The following is a 16,721-nucleotide window of genomic DNA, read 5'->3' as shown; positions in this document are numbered from 1 at the left end:
CACAGTGGTGGTGGTAGAGGTGATGAGACGTGGTCAGAGTTTGACTGTATTTTGAAGGAGTTGTTGGCTAGCTTTACTGATGGACTGGATGTGGGATGTGAGAGAAAGAAATGAATCAAGACTGACTTCGTTTTCTCCCTAAGCTGCCGGAAGCTTGGAGGCCTCGTTTACTGAAAGGGGAAGACGGGCTGGAGAAAGGAGAAGAGGTGGGGATTGGAGAAAGGGGGAAGGGGTGAAGTGAGGAAATCGTGGGTTAGCCTTCAGATGTTGAGTAAGCAGTTTTACCTACAATCCTGGAGGGCAGACAAGAAGTTTGGGTGGGAAAGAGGATGTGGGTGGTCATCTCCATATAGACGCGAGATGGGGCAGATCACCGTGGGAGGAGTGTAGCTGGGGAAGAGGAGGGGACAGGACTTTGCACTGGTGCCGTCCCACGTTTGCAGGCTGGGGAGGTGAGGATGGGCTAGCGGCGCAGACCCACAAAGAGTTCCCAGAAAGCTTGGTGTCCCGGAAGCCAAGTGAAAGAGGGTTTCAGCAACAGAGAATCATCACCTGCGGCAAGGAAGTGAGTAAAAGGATGCCCAAAGCCTTAAAGCAATACTGTAATAAAGCGCCTTCCATCTGGCTCCTACAAGGTGGGTTTGCAAATATTTTTCAACAGCTCAGAAAACCAAGTGCTTCATATGCCTTAATGTGCGGCTTTCGATCTTTTTAAATATCTCCACTTTTGCTACACAGGTTAGAAAGGGAAACATACAAAAGCAGTTCCAGTTTGCCCTGGGCCCCAGTGCCTGTGCTCAAGTCTTTTCCAGCTGCCCACGGTGAGTCAGACTCCAGGGTATGGGCCTGAAGCTCTGCTCTTGACACCCAGCCAGGGTTCCAACCACATGACAGAAAATTTTTTTTTTTTAAAGATTTTATTTATTTATTTGAGAGAGAGAGAGAGAGAGAGAGAAACAGCATGAGAGGGGAGAGGGTCAGAGGGAGAAGCAGGCTCCCCACTGAGCCGGGAGCCTGATGTGGGACTCGATCCCAGGACTCCAGGATCATGACCTGAGCCGAAGGCAGTCACTTAACCAACTGAGCCACCCAGGCGCCCGAAAATGTTAATCATCATATTCCAAAGAGACTCCTGGTGTTTTTAACACATATTCAGAGGATTGTAGTGGCATATGATGCGTATGTGTGTGTGTCTCCCCTTGGGCTAGTAAATGTTTCTGGACTCTCCTACTTCGCCCCTCTGCTCACCTTGCATCTAGAATCCTCTTCCCTAGAGAGAACTTGTGTATTGTTGATGTCGTTTAGATCTCAGATCACAGTGAGGGGAATGAAAATGTGGCCTTCCGAGAGCCACGCCACAGAAAAGTGTTTCTGCAGAGCAGCTTGGCCGGTTTGAGTGAAGATACCACTCATGGAGGTTTTTGTCAAAATTCAGTCTTTCTGAACTGGCAGAATTGCTCTCATAAGTAAGGGAGCTTAAAAATGAGGGGTTTTGGTGTTTTTTTCAAACCAAGGATTTTTTTTAAACGCAGGAGTTGTTCAACATTCCTGTAACTTCTGGGTACACCAACTTCTTGGATGCTACAGGGCTCTGGGGTTTCTGACACACTGTCAGGTCACGAAGCCTCCTGTGCATCCTCACTATAATTGCATGTGAACATTTCACTTTTTAGACAGGCCACATGATCGGCCCTGTAACAAGCATCTGCCTAGCCCATTTGCGGTCTGGTATAGAAGGCCTTCTCGAGCGTAAAGAGAAATTTTAACCCTGTGCTTAAAAACCAGTAAGGCTTGGAGCACCTGGCTGGCTCAGTAGGTAGAGCATGAGACTTTTGATCTTGGGTTGAGTTCAATTAAAAACAAAAAAACAAAAAACAAAAAAAGAGAAAGAAACAGTGCTTCTTCTAAAACCATTATTGGTGAGTAAATGGTGACTTGGAAAACACTGATGTTAATTAAACATAATCATTTCTATGGAGTAAAGAGGCACTTTACTCTTTCTGTCAATCACTCCCAATCGTCTCTGGGGATACATGGGGCCCTCGCTACCCAAAGCGGGGTCTCCAGACAGCAGCACCAGAGTTGCCTGGGAGTTTGTTAGAAATGCAGGATCTTGAGACCCACGCCCACTGACCTACTATAAAGTTGGAGAAGCGCTGCCCTGGGTTCAGTACTGGAACCCCTCTTACCTACACCCCTCCCTCGGTGATCCCATCAGGCTATGGCATTAAACACCATCACCTGGGAGGGGCTCCCAGATGTGTATCTCTAGCACAGACTGCCCCCCTGAACTCCAGACCTGGACACCTAACCGCTCACTTGACATTTTAATGTGAAGTCTAATAGTCATCTCAAATTAACATACCTAAAATTTACTCTGGGTCTCCTCCTCCCCCCCCTCCCCCCCTGCCTTCCCTATCTTGCAAATGGCATCTCCATTCTCCTGGCTGCACTCCATGTAGGGGAGAGGTCACTCCCAAATCAAACCAGCAGGGACGGCAGGTCGGCTGCTGTTTGGGCTTCCTGGGTCCACGTGCCGAGCCGCGCCAGGGTCCCCGAGGTCCTCACGCAGTCCTCAGCCTCGGCCTCCATCCCTGCCTCCAGCTGGGCTGGCTCTTCCCTCAGAAGGGGCTTGCTCGCTCTCTCTCTGGAAAGAGGGCTCCGATGGGAAACCTGGAGTCACAGCCGGCTTCCTGATGGAAGATCTTCATACTGAACATAACAGACTCAGTACCCCTAGGATACAACAGTAATCTTCACCCATATACACCCTGGGACACTGCTGGGCTGTTGGTCAGATTCCATGATCTCTGACCTCTAGATGAGTGACGTTTTCAGTCTGAGCTCTTATTAGGTAAATACATGTGTGCATGTAAATAATAAGTTTTGTATCTACACCTAGCCTCTCTCCACTAGCAGGAAAGCTCCATGTAAGCAGAGCTTTTATTGCTGCATCTGCAGGGACTGGTTGTAACAGAGCAAAATTAACGAATTCCACAAAGTTACGGAGTAAGGGGCAGAGGCCAAGAATATGAACATGTCCTAATGAAGGATCACTCCATTCCACAAGGAAAGAGGTGAGGCTCAGAGAACGGTTTTTCCCCTAACAGGCATAGCTGGAGATTCTACCCATGTGACCCTGGTAACCTGTCATATTTATACAATACCATTAACAACCAATTCCCATGCCCCACTAGTACCCCGTGGTCCCGTGACACTGAAGAACTTGCCCTTGACCATGCACACCCAGATGCTCCCAGCTCCTTGCCTTCCATTTGTCAGAACCCCAGCACTTACCTGCTGAGATCCTGAATGCCTCACTCTCTGAGGCACTGTTGAAATGCTACCTTCTCTCTGCTCTTTGGAAGTGTCTTAGTGCCTCCAAGCCTCCAAACTCTGAGCTATTAAATGCAAAACAGTCCTATCATGGTTTTCTTGAATGAATAATCAACTAATTACCCAGGTCCAGTGGGCCTGGGTTTGAATCTCAGCTTTGCCACTTGAAGCTGTGGAACCCTGCAAATGACCCTTGCCTTTTTCTTAATTTCTTCATTGGTAAAATTAAGGTAACAACAGTAAGACTTACCTATCAGGACACCAGTAACAAGTAATAAAAACCTATTCAAGTTAACTCAAGCGCTGAAGGGCAATGATAAGGATAATGGTTTACCTCTGGGAACTCAAGAGCAGGAATCTAGTTAAGTCTAGTAAGGGGGTGGAATTGGGAGTGCTCGCCGTTTTCTTTGGGTGTCTGCTTCATGCTCCCTATAAACCAGTTCACTTCACATGTCAGTTCCTATGTCAAAAGAAGGCCCATGTGAGGCCCATGTGATCTCCCATCTGCTCCCTGCACAATCACCTGCAGAACCCTACAGGAAGTTCCTTCAGTGGTCCAGACTCGATCAGCTACCATGGGGTTTAAAAAAAAAAAAAAAAAAGCACATAGTTCCCAAGAGCCCATCCTGTGCAAGGAGCTTTTTTTAAAAAGGTTAAAAGGCCAGATGAGATGGGAGGGCTTTTCCTAATGTGGCTCATGATCTGAGCATCCTTCTCAAAACTGCCTATTAAATTGGCTCATAGGAATTTGAGGAGTAAGAGATGTTTTCACGTAAAGCCTTTAGCACAGAGAATACATTTAATACACTTTATTACAGAATATACTGTTTGTAGCCCTCTAGAGTGATTGCCTAGCGTCTGTTCCCCCATCCTGGCAACTTCAATTTCCTTTGTGGGTAATTATCTCTTTCCCTACTGATTGTTAGGACTCAACACGGGAACCAAAGAGCCCCTAGAGGTTCCTTTTAACTGACCTTTCCTCTAAATGCACAGTGAGTGCCGGTGATGTAGGCTCACATGACCAGTTGCTGTTATCTGCAAAACTCCATCTGGAGATGACTTAGGGATGAGACAGGGAATGCACAGGGGCAGTGGTTCCCAGAGCAGACCACTCTTACGAAGCAGGCTCCTGGGTTAACCCACAGGGGTTCTATTTCTAAGCATGATTCAGGTGTCCCTTCAATCCTGTGGGCTTCTGCTTTTCTTAAAAAATCCCCTTTCCCTAGTAACCGGTCTTGGTTTCTGACTTTAAAATGATTTTAACTCTAATGGCCATCACAGTGAAGGTGTAGATTTTTAAAACTCTGAGCTATTAAATGCAAAACAGTCCTATCATGGTTTTCTTGAATGAATAATCAACAACCGGGCTTGAGGACCAAACTCATACTGATCCTAAAGACCCAAGCCAAATGGACTCCTGAACCCAACCGAGGACAACCAAAGCAGGTGTTCTGCACTTTGAGGCTCAACAGAGCTAGGTCCACAGCTAAGGGCTTTCCATTTGTGCCCCTCCTAATAACTATGTGTCATTTCCCCCCACTTACAAATGGGCCAAAGAAATACTGGAGAGCTGCAGAATCAACCACCCAGACAAGTCAGTGGCGGAACAGTGTTTATGATTTGACACCAATCACTCAGGTCACTATTCATACCCTGGTCTCTGAGCTCTGGTCTTCCTACTGCCAACATAGTGGGTCCAGGAACATGTGAAGTTAGAATTGGCTACTAAACCTGTTAAGAGATGAGACCCATTATCTTCACCTGGAAGATGGAAAATGTTTTCAAGTGTACAGGGTTATGAAATTTGCACATTATTTACAAGTAAGGCTTGGATAGGGGGACTAGCCAAGACGTCAGCCAGGAGATATTAGAATAATAATGGTAACAATAATAAACACCTAGCAACTGAACAGCTCTTTCGAGTTTATAAAGCATTTTCAACCTAGAACTACGTTTGGATTTTTCAATTTCTTTAGGGCTGTTTTTCTCAACTGCAAAATCTGAGGACTAAAATAGAATAGCTTTTCCCTATAAAGTTCCTTAAGACAGAATTTGTCACGGAACCACTCCCTAGTAACCCAGGTCCCTTGATCCTTTGGGAACTGGGGCTTGGGAAGTCTAGTGTGGCACTTAGCAGGATCCTGGGCCTGTCTCTTCAAAACAGGCATAAGCTCACAAGGTTGTGGTGAGGATTACATAGTGGCCACCAAACAATTTACAAGTGGCCACCAAACAATTTACAAGTGGCCAAAGTGACTTCTCCCAGTCCATTCATCATCTTAGCTAACTACTGAGAAAACCCAACCAGGACTTAAGATGCTGTAAACCCAAATACCGTCACCTAGATGGACATCCAGTATGTGGTTTAAACTGCAAACCAGGTTTTTAGGATGAGCCTGCTATGGACTGAACTGTGCCCCTACTCCATCCATTCATGTTGAAGCCCTAACTCCCAATAACTCCATCTGGAGATAGGGCCCTGGGGAGGTAATTAAAGTTAAATGAGGTCCTCAGGGTGAGGCCCTAATCAGATAGGACTGTGGCCTTCAGAAAAGACCTATGTCTCTCTCTGCCCTGTGAAGCCACTGGAAGGGTGGCTGGCTGCAAGCCATTAGGAGTTGTCACCTGAACTTGACCACGCTGGCACCCTGATCTGGCCTCCAGAACTGGGAGAAAATAAATTTTTGTTGTTTAAATCACCCAGTCCGTGGTATTTTCTTACGGCAGCCCGAGCAGACCAAGACAAGCCCTTAGTGGAAATTTTCCAGAAATGGCCACACCCTGATAGAGCTCAAAGCCTAGACTGTTACTGGTCATTTAAAAATTCCCACTTGTGTCTTAACAAAGTTGAACTTCTGGCACTATCCAGAACTAGGGATGGACATTCATATTTCTAAGCAAACAGCCGCATATCCCACTATCCTTCAGCTGAAGTTCTTCCCCCAAATCACACCATTTGCACCTTTAGAATCTACCAGCAAATTCTCAAGCTCATGAACTCTCTAGGACATTTGGTGATTAAGGTAACACTCATTGTCCTTGAAGTCACAATTATTTTCCCCCAAAACTTTTCATTTTATCATCTAAATATCTGAATGCCATATTAAGAACTTAGTTATCATTACTTTGTGTTGTGTGGTGAGGAAGAACAGAGAAGAGAGGAAGCTTGCAAGGAGAAAAGTTTAGTTCTAGGTGAAAGGAACAGCTATCAAGGACTGCCCCAGAGGCCACTGTGGAAACCACCTACTTACACTCTTTACTCCTTTATATGATGAAGGCAGGGGGTGCTTCTAGATGGAAAGTTCAGGCTTTAAATAAATACTAGTGACCCTACTCTGTCCAGCACCAGGAGAAATTATCAACCAGCAAAGGTGCCAGAAATGACTGACCTACACGTTTGTATGAGTAAGTAAGGTGGCAGAATTTAAGAGATGAAAAACAAGGACTACAATCATTATGCCAGAAAGAACTTGATACACACCTCAACTTCACAGATACCTTTAAACATTTTTTTTCATAGAATACCAGTTTAAAGTACCAAAAAGCAAAACATTCTATAAATCCAACAGTTATATCTATGTTTGGTATGAACGGTCCTTGTAGTCAAAACCTTCCCCCTTTATCTGTATTAGAGGATATTTACCTGCCTTTTCAGTGAACCAAGATAAGTCATGATATCTACATATGTGAGCTGAACACCTTTAACTCAACTACTTACTATCTCTGTGCCAGGCACATAAACGACTTTATCCTGAACACAAAGAGCTACGTGTACGACTGACTGTCCATTTCTCCCAGGCGCTATCACTTGGCCTTATGGTTTAGGCTGTAACCCTTAGGTCAAGATGAATCATCTCTTTACATACATCGGCTTCATCCATCTCCCTCATGATTTCCCAGCACTAAACTTTTTCTAGGGTTTCTTTTTAGTCTATCCTTCTAGATTTTTTTTTTTTAAAGGAGAAGACTCCCTTCTGTGACCACTTACCACTAGAACCTGATGTAGCTTGCCCTCTGCGTCTCTATAAATGGCAATCATCTAGGGGTTTAGTGACAAGAAGAAGAAAATAGACTTAATGGATCTTTGATAAGATTGCTTAGAAAGGGCTCACGTACTATTTATAGCAAGGAATGTATGCTTATTATGCTCTTCGAAATTCTACATCAAGTAATCACTATCAATCTCCACCTTTAAAAGCTTCCAACTAAATTGTTTCTTATTTAACAATCACTATTTTTAGAGTAAGAGGTCTTTAGTAAAATTCTGGTAATGTATTTCTTTCTTTTGGGAGAAGTCAGATAAAAAAACTTGCTATGATTTAAAAAATATGTAACGCCCCCCCTTTTACTTTGTTTCCCTATTAAACAAAGAAGGCTCTCTCCAATTAGGAGCCCCCATTAAAGACCATAAAACCATCATTATATGTTCTTCCGTACGGCAAACCAAATGACAACTTTATATTGGAAAGCAAGCTGCTGCTAAATAATACTCTTTAATCTTGTTGAGAGTAGCTTGAAATATTCCTGAATTGGGAGATACGCCCCTTGAGTGACAAAGCCCCTTATTACGGGGGGGACCCCAAAACACTCTCTCTCTGAAGTATGACATAGTTAAAAACACTGAAAAAGAAATTCACATAGCTATCACTTTGATGTGATGCAGATAGCAAGCTAAGATTTTTAATACGCAAACTGTGATATGTCATTTAATTGTATCTTTATGAAGTATTCTGAAATCAAGAGAAGGTCATACATGCATCAGGCACATTCGACAGAAGACTTTTACAATGGTTTACATTTCCTTTTTATTTATTCCTTGCAACTGCCATATTGCAGGTTTCTCATGGATGAAATATGGAACTGAGCAGATTCTTTTTTCTACAAAATTATGGTATAAACTTGCTCAATTTTCTATCTTATTGCTAATAAACCTTACAGGCGCACAGTTTGTAAAATAAACCCCTTAAGGACTGAATGCGTAGAGCATGCTGCAAGGTACAAGAAATAAGCTAAAAATGAGCATATAAACCTACATCTGGACCAACACAGTACTGAATGCTGGCAAACATTTATCACGACACAGGGAAAAATTAATAAAAGGAGATACAGTTCAGTCCTGAAAGGGTTAAATAGAAACCCTAATATATTATTGTTTCTAATCATTCATCCCACATTACAGTGCTTGAAAACAAAGTCAAAAGTCTGGCACAGAAATTACACACATTTGTTCAGTACTCATCAGAAAACACAGCTGCTTTTGAAATCAAAAGTAAGTAACCTGGTTAATAATTGAATAGCATTTTGTTTAAAAAAGGAACCCCTCCCCCCTGTGGATTATCTGGTTAAACATGATGAGTTTAGTTCTCAAAAATTGCATTGGGAATATTCTGTGAGGGCACAGATGGTACCAGTTTCATTTAAAACACACACACACACACACACACACACACACACACAAACTAACCAGTTATGATCGCAAGTGAGTCTGTGCAGAGAATGATAAATACTTCACTAACACATAAATGAGGATGCCCTTAGTTGCCACAGTTGAAGAAAAGTCAGCAGCAGGTTAAATATTATCCTAGTGTTCAATTCAGGAAATCATTCAAAATCAAAAGGGCATTCTACATTTAAAGTCTTTTACTTGCCTTCCCAATCTATGTGATCAACTCAATGGAACTAATAAAAACATACCGGATCACAGACTCAGTTTCTAGCATATTTTTAGAGATTGCATAGCTCATGAGAGCAGAAGATACGCTTCTAAAACAGAATTAAAAAAACAGAACTCCAAACTCGAATGTTCTCTAACTGAAGCGGCCACCATTCTAAGAGAGTCGTTATGAGGAAAAAGGACCAGCATCTCTAATAATGCCATCTGAGGAGGGGCTGTGTTCTTCTATAACCAGAGGACAAGGCTCCTATAAATTATACACTGAAAATGATTCACAAATCCATGAAGATTTTTTTAAAAGCAGCTGACAAAAGAACTACTGATTAAAATAAGAAGGTACAACAGACAAATCATTTCAGTCTTTAGTTTGTGGTATGCAGAATGGCATAAAATAGCAAGGGAAATGTCTGTATAAGTACATTCTTGGACTTTTCAAACAAACAAAAAAAACAAACAGGAAAAGGCTTTACAGTCTAATATTTCAAAATCACCTTATTAAAAGAAACAAAGAGCCAAAATAAGGCATAATTAAATAGTAAAAAAGCAAAGTTCATTTTAATAAAGCCATCAACTTGAAAAGTTAATTTGAGCTGCAAAGATAGGTAAGGAATCGTTTGTTCTTCGAAAGTATCTCATCTGTTATCGGTTAATTTAACACAGTTTCCTAACTAGACACCAAACCTGGGGAGTGGCCCATTCAAAGGAGAGCGGCACTGAAAATATTTCCAAACTCCGAACAAAAAGCACTGTATAAAGACTACATCAGTGACTCAACAGAGAAGAAATACTACTTGGAAATGAGCAAGTTTGCAAGAAGCAGCTAGTGAACAGTTAAAACAAAGACAGATAAGGCCACAATTCTGCCCTGGATCACTGGAACAGATTTAAAGTGTGAGGCTGGGTCGGCTTACAGGAGAAGCTAGTGACTGGAGCACATCTGAAGAGAAGGCTTATATAGAGAGAAGAATGCAGCCTGTGAGTAATTTAAAAAGGCTTGCAGTAAGAGAAAACCACAATAACTTTGACTTAACCACTAACATGTTTTACAAATGACTTCCCCCTTGAAAACTGAGGAAAAGGTGATTTAGAGAGGTTAGCAATTGTATTTACAATGACATAGTCTAAGCAAAAGGATGAGTGATGAAGACAGCAAAGCTTGGGGGACCAAAAAAAAAAAAAAAAAAAGGCTACTAATAAGATGTTTAAAAAGTCTTCTGATGACAATGTCTTCAAAATTGCCCAGGACACCAGAAAGACAATGTTCTGTCTGGAAACACTGCAGGAAGTTAGTTTTGCATTCATAAGGTACTTGTGGCTCCTGTTTTATGGGACAGTAAAAGTTTACCACATTCTAGAGGTAGTTTTTAACTCTAAGAAGGATGATTGTATTACTAGACTGTGTCCTATAAGTTACACACAGGGTTCCTGTACTAAATGTAGCCCAGTGAGTCGGCTGCAATTTCTGAGAAACCGAATGAAGGTATAACCAAAGTGCGGGAAGGGAAGCAATGTGAAACCGGTGAGCTGAGCGTCTGAGGCCTACACACAACCCTGAATGCAACTAAATCTTAACTGAATGGAAAAGAAATGTTTTCTGAGTAGGAGACATTTGTGGAGACACTCAGTACTGGGGAAGAGAAGACAAAGAAAGGCAGGAGAGATATGGAAAGATAAATTACATTTGCAGTTTTATAATCTCACAACTATCTGTTCTAAAGTACTGTCTTCGAAGCTATTTTAGTTGGTCATCTAATAAAAGCATCTTGTTTTAAGGTTACAATGTTTTGACCTAGGCTACCAAAAAAAAAAGTAAACACATGCTTTTGCTGAGATTTTCCTCAATAAGGGCACCATCTACCAACTGGTAGCAAATACTTCTCATGATATATATATATATATTTTTTTGTCATATGCCGACAAGGCAGAAAACACCCTGCTGAATGAAATCACTGGGAACGTTCCAAGTTCAAAATAAAATGTTTAACTTACACATAATACAAGTTATGTACAAGATCAGGGAGTTGTAGGGGGCGGGGTGGGGGTGGGGGAAGGGACCTGAACAAATCCTTAAACATGGAGATACATTTACGCATGGGAAAAGGGGAGAGAACACTCCAAATACCATGTTCTGAGCCATTAATTCATTAAGGACTAAATGGCCACATTTAATTCCACCTCTTGGAATACCACTATAAATACTTTAAAAAAAAAAAAGGAAAACAAGGAAGTAACTACAGACAGTGTCTGAGAACAGAGACGAAGTTAACGTACATTGCATGTATTGCAGGCAAGGCAGAGGCATTTTTTTTTTTTTTAAAGCTTTTGCACAGACTTCATATAATCTTAAAAAAAAATATGCGGGCCTTTACAGGATTTGACTTGCTGAAACCAAAACACTTTCGACTCATGAAAAGTCATTAAGACATCTGCTTAAAAAAAAAAAAAAGAGTAGGAGTTCCAGCCTTAAATAAAAACAAAAAACCCTGGAAGAATATGGTAATTAGATTAAACAAGCATGGTCAGGCTTGGAACTTGAATGTACTGAAGAGCAGAAGCTCAAAGAGGGGTGGGGAGGGGAACAACCTATTTGGTAACAAAGGTGTACTAGATACTGTGATATAAAAAAAAGGTATGGTGAAAATGTACCTTTTGCTAAAGCTTACGCAAGTTCCTTGGTCCGTAAAAACTATGTTAGATTTGTGTCTTCTAGCTTGATTAACTTTTATTCCAGCCACATCTCTATTTCTTGCCCATTTAAACAAAACCAAACAAAAGCCAACCAAACAAAAAGAACAGCTGGAAAAAAACACCGAATTCCAATAGTTTGTACATTTCCATGTTTTGCTTGTCTGTTTTACTGTGGCTTCTGCACGTCCAATCAGCACTTGTAGGTAATGGGGTTTTGGAACAGTATCACCTGGTATGAAAAGTTTTCCCAAGAAACCACAAAAGATGGTTCATTTTTTTCCTTTTTCTCTCTCTTTTTTTTTGTCACCATTTTGCCGCACTCAAGTCAGTTTAAGTCCTAGCAAAAAAACGGTAGTTAGGACACCACTGTTGCTGCAGAGGATGTGACACTGGTTGAATTTGTGCTGACGTTTGTATAACCTCCCTCGCTGTTTGTGTTTGATTCATTAGGGGGCACTTGGCCTGAACTGGCTCGAAGGATGGCTCCCGCGGCACTGCAGTGTGGCCGTGGCCCTGGTTCTGGCGTGTAGGTAAAGGTAAGGCTGGTGGAATAAATGATCCCATCGTTACGGACCAAAGTTACTGGGACCTGGACTGGCTGTCGGACCCATCTCCAGCCTTCTCGGAATGCAGAAATGTCTGGGACAACACACAGCATGCTCTCTCCACATCTGGGGGGGGATAGAAATAACTTAGAAGCCACGTACGTTTTACAACTGGAATGAATCCCATGTACCCACCCCCATCAAAAACTCCAGATGATGTAAGAAGTTTCATTAAGTACCTGTACATAGTTTCAGCTTCTACATCCCCAAACCACACTCGCAAATTTGGAGTGAAATTCTGTCCTGTAAGTTCAAGCATTGCTACGTCCCCACCGCCATTCAACTGAAAGTCACAGAAAATGAGAACAATGTTGAGAAAAATTTTCATTTTTCATTGAAGTACACAGATTAGTTTTTCATTTGACTATGATCTGTTAAAAAAAAAATGAATAAAACTCTTTATTTTTTTTTTAGAGATTTTATTTATTTATTTGACACAGAGAGAGAGACAGCGAGAGTGGGAACACAAATGGGGGAGTGGGAGAGGGAGAAGCAGGCTTCCTGCCGAGTAGGGAGCCCGATGTGGGACTCGATCCCAGAACCCTGGGATCATGACCTGAGCCGAAGGCAGACGTTTAACGGCTGAGCCACCCAGGCGCCCAAAACTCTTCTTTTTAAATAACATGATTATAGGGGTGCCTGGGTGGCTCAGTCGGTTAAGCATCTGCCTTCGGCTCAGGTCATGACCCCAGGGTCCTGGGATCGAGCCCCATATCGGGCTCCCTGCTCCGCGGGAAGCCTGCTTCTCCCTCTCCCACTCCCCCTACTTGTGTTCCCTCTCTCGCTGTCTCTCTCTGTCAAATAAATAAATAAAATCTTAAAACAACAACAACAACAAAAACCCCAAAAATAAAAGTCAACTTGTGAGTAAGTGGTCTTACCTGAAGACTTTCTACGACAGGCACAGGGGTGACTGGGGCAAGGACAGGGCCCATTCCCTCATAAAATGTATATTCCGCCTTATCTGTACTAATGATTGTCCAGGAAGCTCCATCATTTATCATCTCTTTATTTGGTTCTTTTGGGCATGGAGTGGCCTTATGAAGAAAGAATGTTTAGAAATCGAGTTTTATATACATTGCAGTATAAGACAATTTTAACAAGGGAGTACTTGTACACTGGAGTTAACATGGAGAGAATTCAGTTCAAATTTATGAACTTCCAAACATGATGCTTTGCCAGTCCCTAAATAAACATAAACAGAATATTTAATTTGGCAACCTCACATTCAGCAGTTTTTATTATAATATATTTTGGTGACATATTAAAAATAATACTTTTCATAATAACCATTTGAGAGTACGCCAGTACCTGTATAATTTCTTTAATAAAAGATCGGTATTCGTGATGTAAATAGTTAATTAAAACTCTTTACGGATCCCTAAGAAAGAAACTAGGAGCCCCTCAAGCTTTAAGAGCATTTAGAAACTCATGCACTTTCAGCAGGAGGGAGCCGAGATGTGAACTGGCATTCCCCTACCCCTACCTTGAAACACCCAGACCAGTCCATCCGCTCTGGGCTGAGGAGAATGGCTGCACGTGGCCACCTCTCTGAAACAGGTCTCCAGATGTTGACAAATGAGTTTCACACGAAAGTGTAATTATCCTATTAAATCATCTGTCCATGTCATAGATGTACTCATGAAAGACTTCTGAATGAATGTAGTCAAAAATCATCTTACAAAACATCTCGTCATGACCATCTAGGAAGACCCCAATGTAAATCTGATAATTATGAACTCTCCCCCAAAATATATGTGTATCTATCTACAATGTCTTCACACAGCTTCAGCGGATTCACCAAACGCTCAAAATCTACTTTTGGAAGATCTGCGGAACTTTTCGATTTCCCAGAACTAGACGTTAACTGTTTCTCCAAGAACATTTTTATCGTTTTGAGTTCTTCCTTGAGGTGGGGTGACGGCCATGTCTCAGGATCATGTAGGTTAAAGAACCTTTGGACTTGAGAAAAATATCTGAAAACAGCTTCATGTATTTGGGTACAATTAACATTACATGAGAGTTTTAGGTTTCTGTATGCTGCTAACTGAAAGACAGTACATTTTTACCAATAATTTTAAAACGTACCTGAAACTGGATTATTCTTTCTTGAGAAAGGCACAAGTACATTCTTTCAGTATCCTTAAGGTAAAATGCACATTTATGGAGTTGTGACACAGGATCATCTGCATCCAGTAAAGCGGTCTGCTTATCAACCTTCCTAATTATCTGTATTTCAATAATTAGAAAAGAAAAGGTCATCACATATGGAGAAACATTTATAAGCAATAAGGCGAGGTGTAAAAAATGCTTTCAGATGACAAGCATGGTAGAAATATGGAAGCTGTTACCTTCTTCCACGAACACCTGAAAAACAGGGCGGGCAGATACTTGCAGATACTTGAAACACAGTCTGCATTTCTAACAAACTGACAGCTGATGTTAATTCTGTTGGCCAATGGACCATATTTTGTGCAGCAAATTCAGTTGGCTTTTCCAATAATATACAATGACATCAAAGGAAAAACTGTCTCTAAAGATACTGTGAGTATGCTAGTCAGTGCAGTTCATCAGCTAACATGTTTTAAAAACCTAAAGTAAGTATCATTTTGCAGATTAGGAAATGGGCTCAGAGAAGCCAGGTAACTTACTCATAATCACCTGATTAGAAGCTGAAGGACCAGAGTGTGATTCCAGGGCTGGCTGGCTGCCTGCCCAGCCTGAACTCTATTATATTTTGTAATTTTATAATTCAAGTCTTTCACAAAACACATACAGATGTCTGAAAGAGAATCCTGTCAAGTCTGAGATGCCACTTAGGCCACAGAAGGTCATCACTAGGTGTTTGATGATTAAGAAGAAGATCACTCCCAAAAGCATATAAACCTGTTATAGAACCATTTCTCACCTAAAATCAAAAGTAAAGAAAATCCCTCCTTGACTACGTGTCCTTCTTCCACCCTCTCCACTCCATTTCTTAGCTTCCCTTTATGGCAAACTCTTCTTCCTCACTGTCCAATCTCCTGAAGTAACTCCAGCTTTTTGTCTCAAAGTCCCCACTACAATTGCCCTGGTCAAGGGCCACCAAGGACTTCCAGAGAGATGAATCTGTGGGTTATCAGGAGGCACCTGTCCTCACCTTACTAGCTTTCTCAGAAGCACTGACACAGACATCCTCCTTTTTGGGGAGAGCCCTGCTCTAACTGGCCTTCAGACTGTCCCAGAGCTGAGTCGTCGGACCCCCTTCTCCTCTCTCCATCCTCTTTCCTTTCTGTACAATTTAGAGGCTGGCACCTCCTAAAGTTGCATCTCTAGCCCTAACCTCTCTCCTCTGGCATGCAACTTGTATATTTAACTACCAACTCAACAGTTCCACTTCAGATGTTTAATAGGCTACTGCAATCTTCATCAAAACCCAGATTTTTGGGATGCCTGGGTGGCACAGTAGGTTAAGCGTCTGCCTTCGGTTCAGGTCATGATTACAGGGTCCTGGGATAGAGTCCTGCATTGGGCTCCTTACTCAGCAGGGAGCCTGCTTCTCCCTCTGCCTGCAGCTCCCCTTGCTTGTGCTCTCTCTCTTCTATCTGACAAATAAATAAAATCTTAAAAAATATATATATTAAAAAAAAACCCAGATTTTTAATTTCTTCCTTCAAGTGATCCTTCTCCAACTCACAGCTCAATAAACAGCACCACCATTCACTCAGTCCAAAAACTTTGTACTCACCCTTGACTCTTGTTTTCTCTTACACCCGATCATCCAATCTGTCAACAAATTCTATCAGGTCTCCTTTCAAATAAACCTGTCACCTCTCACCTTACCACTACAATCCTGGTCTAAGATGCCACCATCAACTCTTGCGTGAATGATGACAGAAGCCCAAGAGGGGTCTCTCTGCTCCCACTGCTACACCCCATCCATGTTCTCCTCTTCACAGAGCAGCCGCAATTACCCTTCTACACATAAACCAGCCATCATGCCCTGTTTAAAACCCTCCAGTGGCCTCCTATTATATGTAGATAATATCTCAATTCCTGCCTCCAGCCCTCCGCTGGCTTGGGCTACCATGGCGTCCTTACCATTTGCCTCACATTCCCATCTTAAGTTCTTTTTGCACTCATGCTGTCTGAAATGTTCTTCACAGTTTGTGGTCTCTGTCCAAGTATCTCCACTGCAGAGATTTCTCTGACCCCTGGAAGCACTCCCACAAGTCTCATTTTATCCTTTTTTGGCTTATTTTCTTTTCATTTGTTTTAACCTTTAATACATTAATATGGGTATTTCTTTAGCTGATTTTTGTCCATCTCCCTAACAAAATGTAAGCTCCATGAGGACAGAAGATCTGTCTTGCTCACCAATGTACCTCTAGTGTCTAGACAGTGGCTGGCACATGGAAGGTTCAGGAGTATTTGCAGGA

At 42.0% G+C, this 16,721-nt stretch overlaps 1 protein-coding gene across 7 annotated transcripts in view; it reads right to left on the bottom strand.

Moving 5' to 3' along the window:
- Window positions 1–7,989: 7,989 nt before the first annotated feature.
- Window positions 7,990–16,721, bottom strand: part of RBPJ (recombination signal binding protein for immunoglobulin kappa J region) — a 225,233-nt gene continuing 216,501 nt past the window's right edge. For 6 of the 7 annotated variants that reach the window (XM_027598381.2, XM_027598379.2, XM_027598380.2 and 3 more), the window contains 4 exons: window positions 14,392–14,532; window positions 13,185–13,340; window positions 12,483–12,586; window positions 11,967–12,369 (listed from right to left, as the gene is read on the bottom strand). In XM_027598381.2, coding sequence (XP_027454182.1) covers window positions 12,054–12,369; window positions 12,483–12,586; window positions 13,185–13,340; window positions 14,392–14,532 — 717 coding nt within the window. In that variant the 3' untranslated portion in view covers window positions 11,967–12,053. Of the gene's footprint in view, window positions 12,370–12,482; window positions 12,587–13,184; window positions 13,341–14,391; window positions 14,533–16,721 lie in introns of all 7 variants that reach the window. The other variant, XM_027598378.2, reaches the window with a different exon arrangement.

The sequence above is a fragment of the Zalophus californianus genome, chromosome 2, assembly GCF_009762305.2.
Source record: "Zalophus californianus isolate mZalCal1 chromosome 2, mZalCal1.pri.v2, whole genome shotgun sequence".
Taxonomy (NCBI): domain Eukaryota; kingdom Metazoa; phylum Chordata; class Mammalia; order Carnivora; family Otariidae; genus Zalophus; species Zalophus californianus.
The sequence above is the reverse complement of the archived record's forward strand: the minus strand, read 5'-3'. Positions and strand labels throughout refer to the sequence as shown.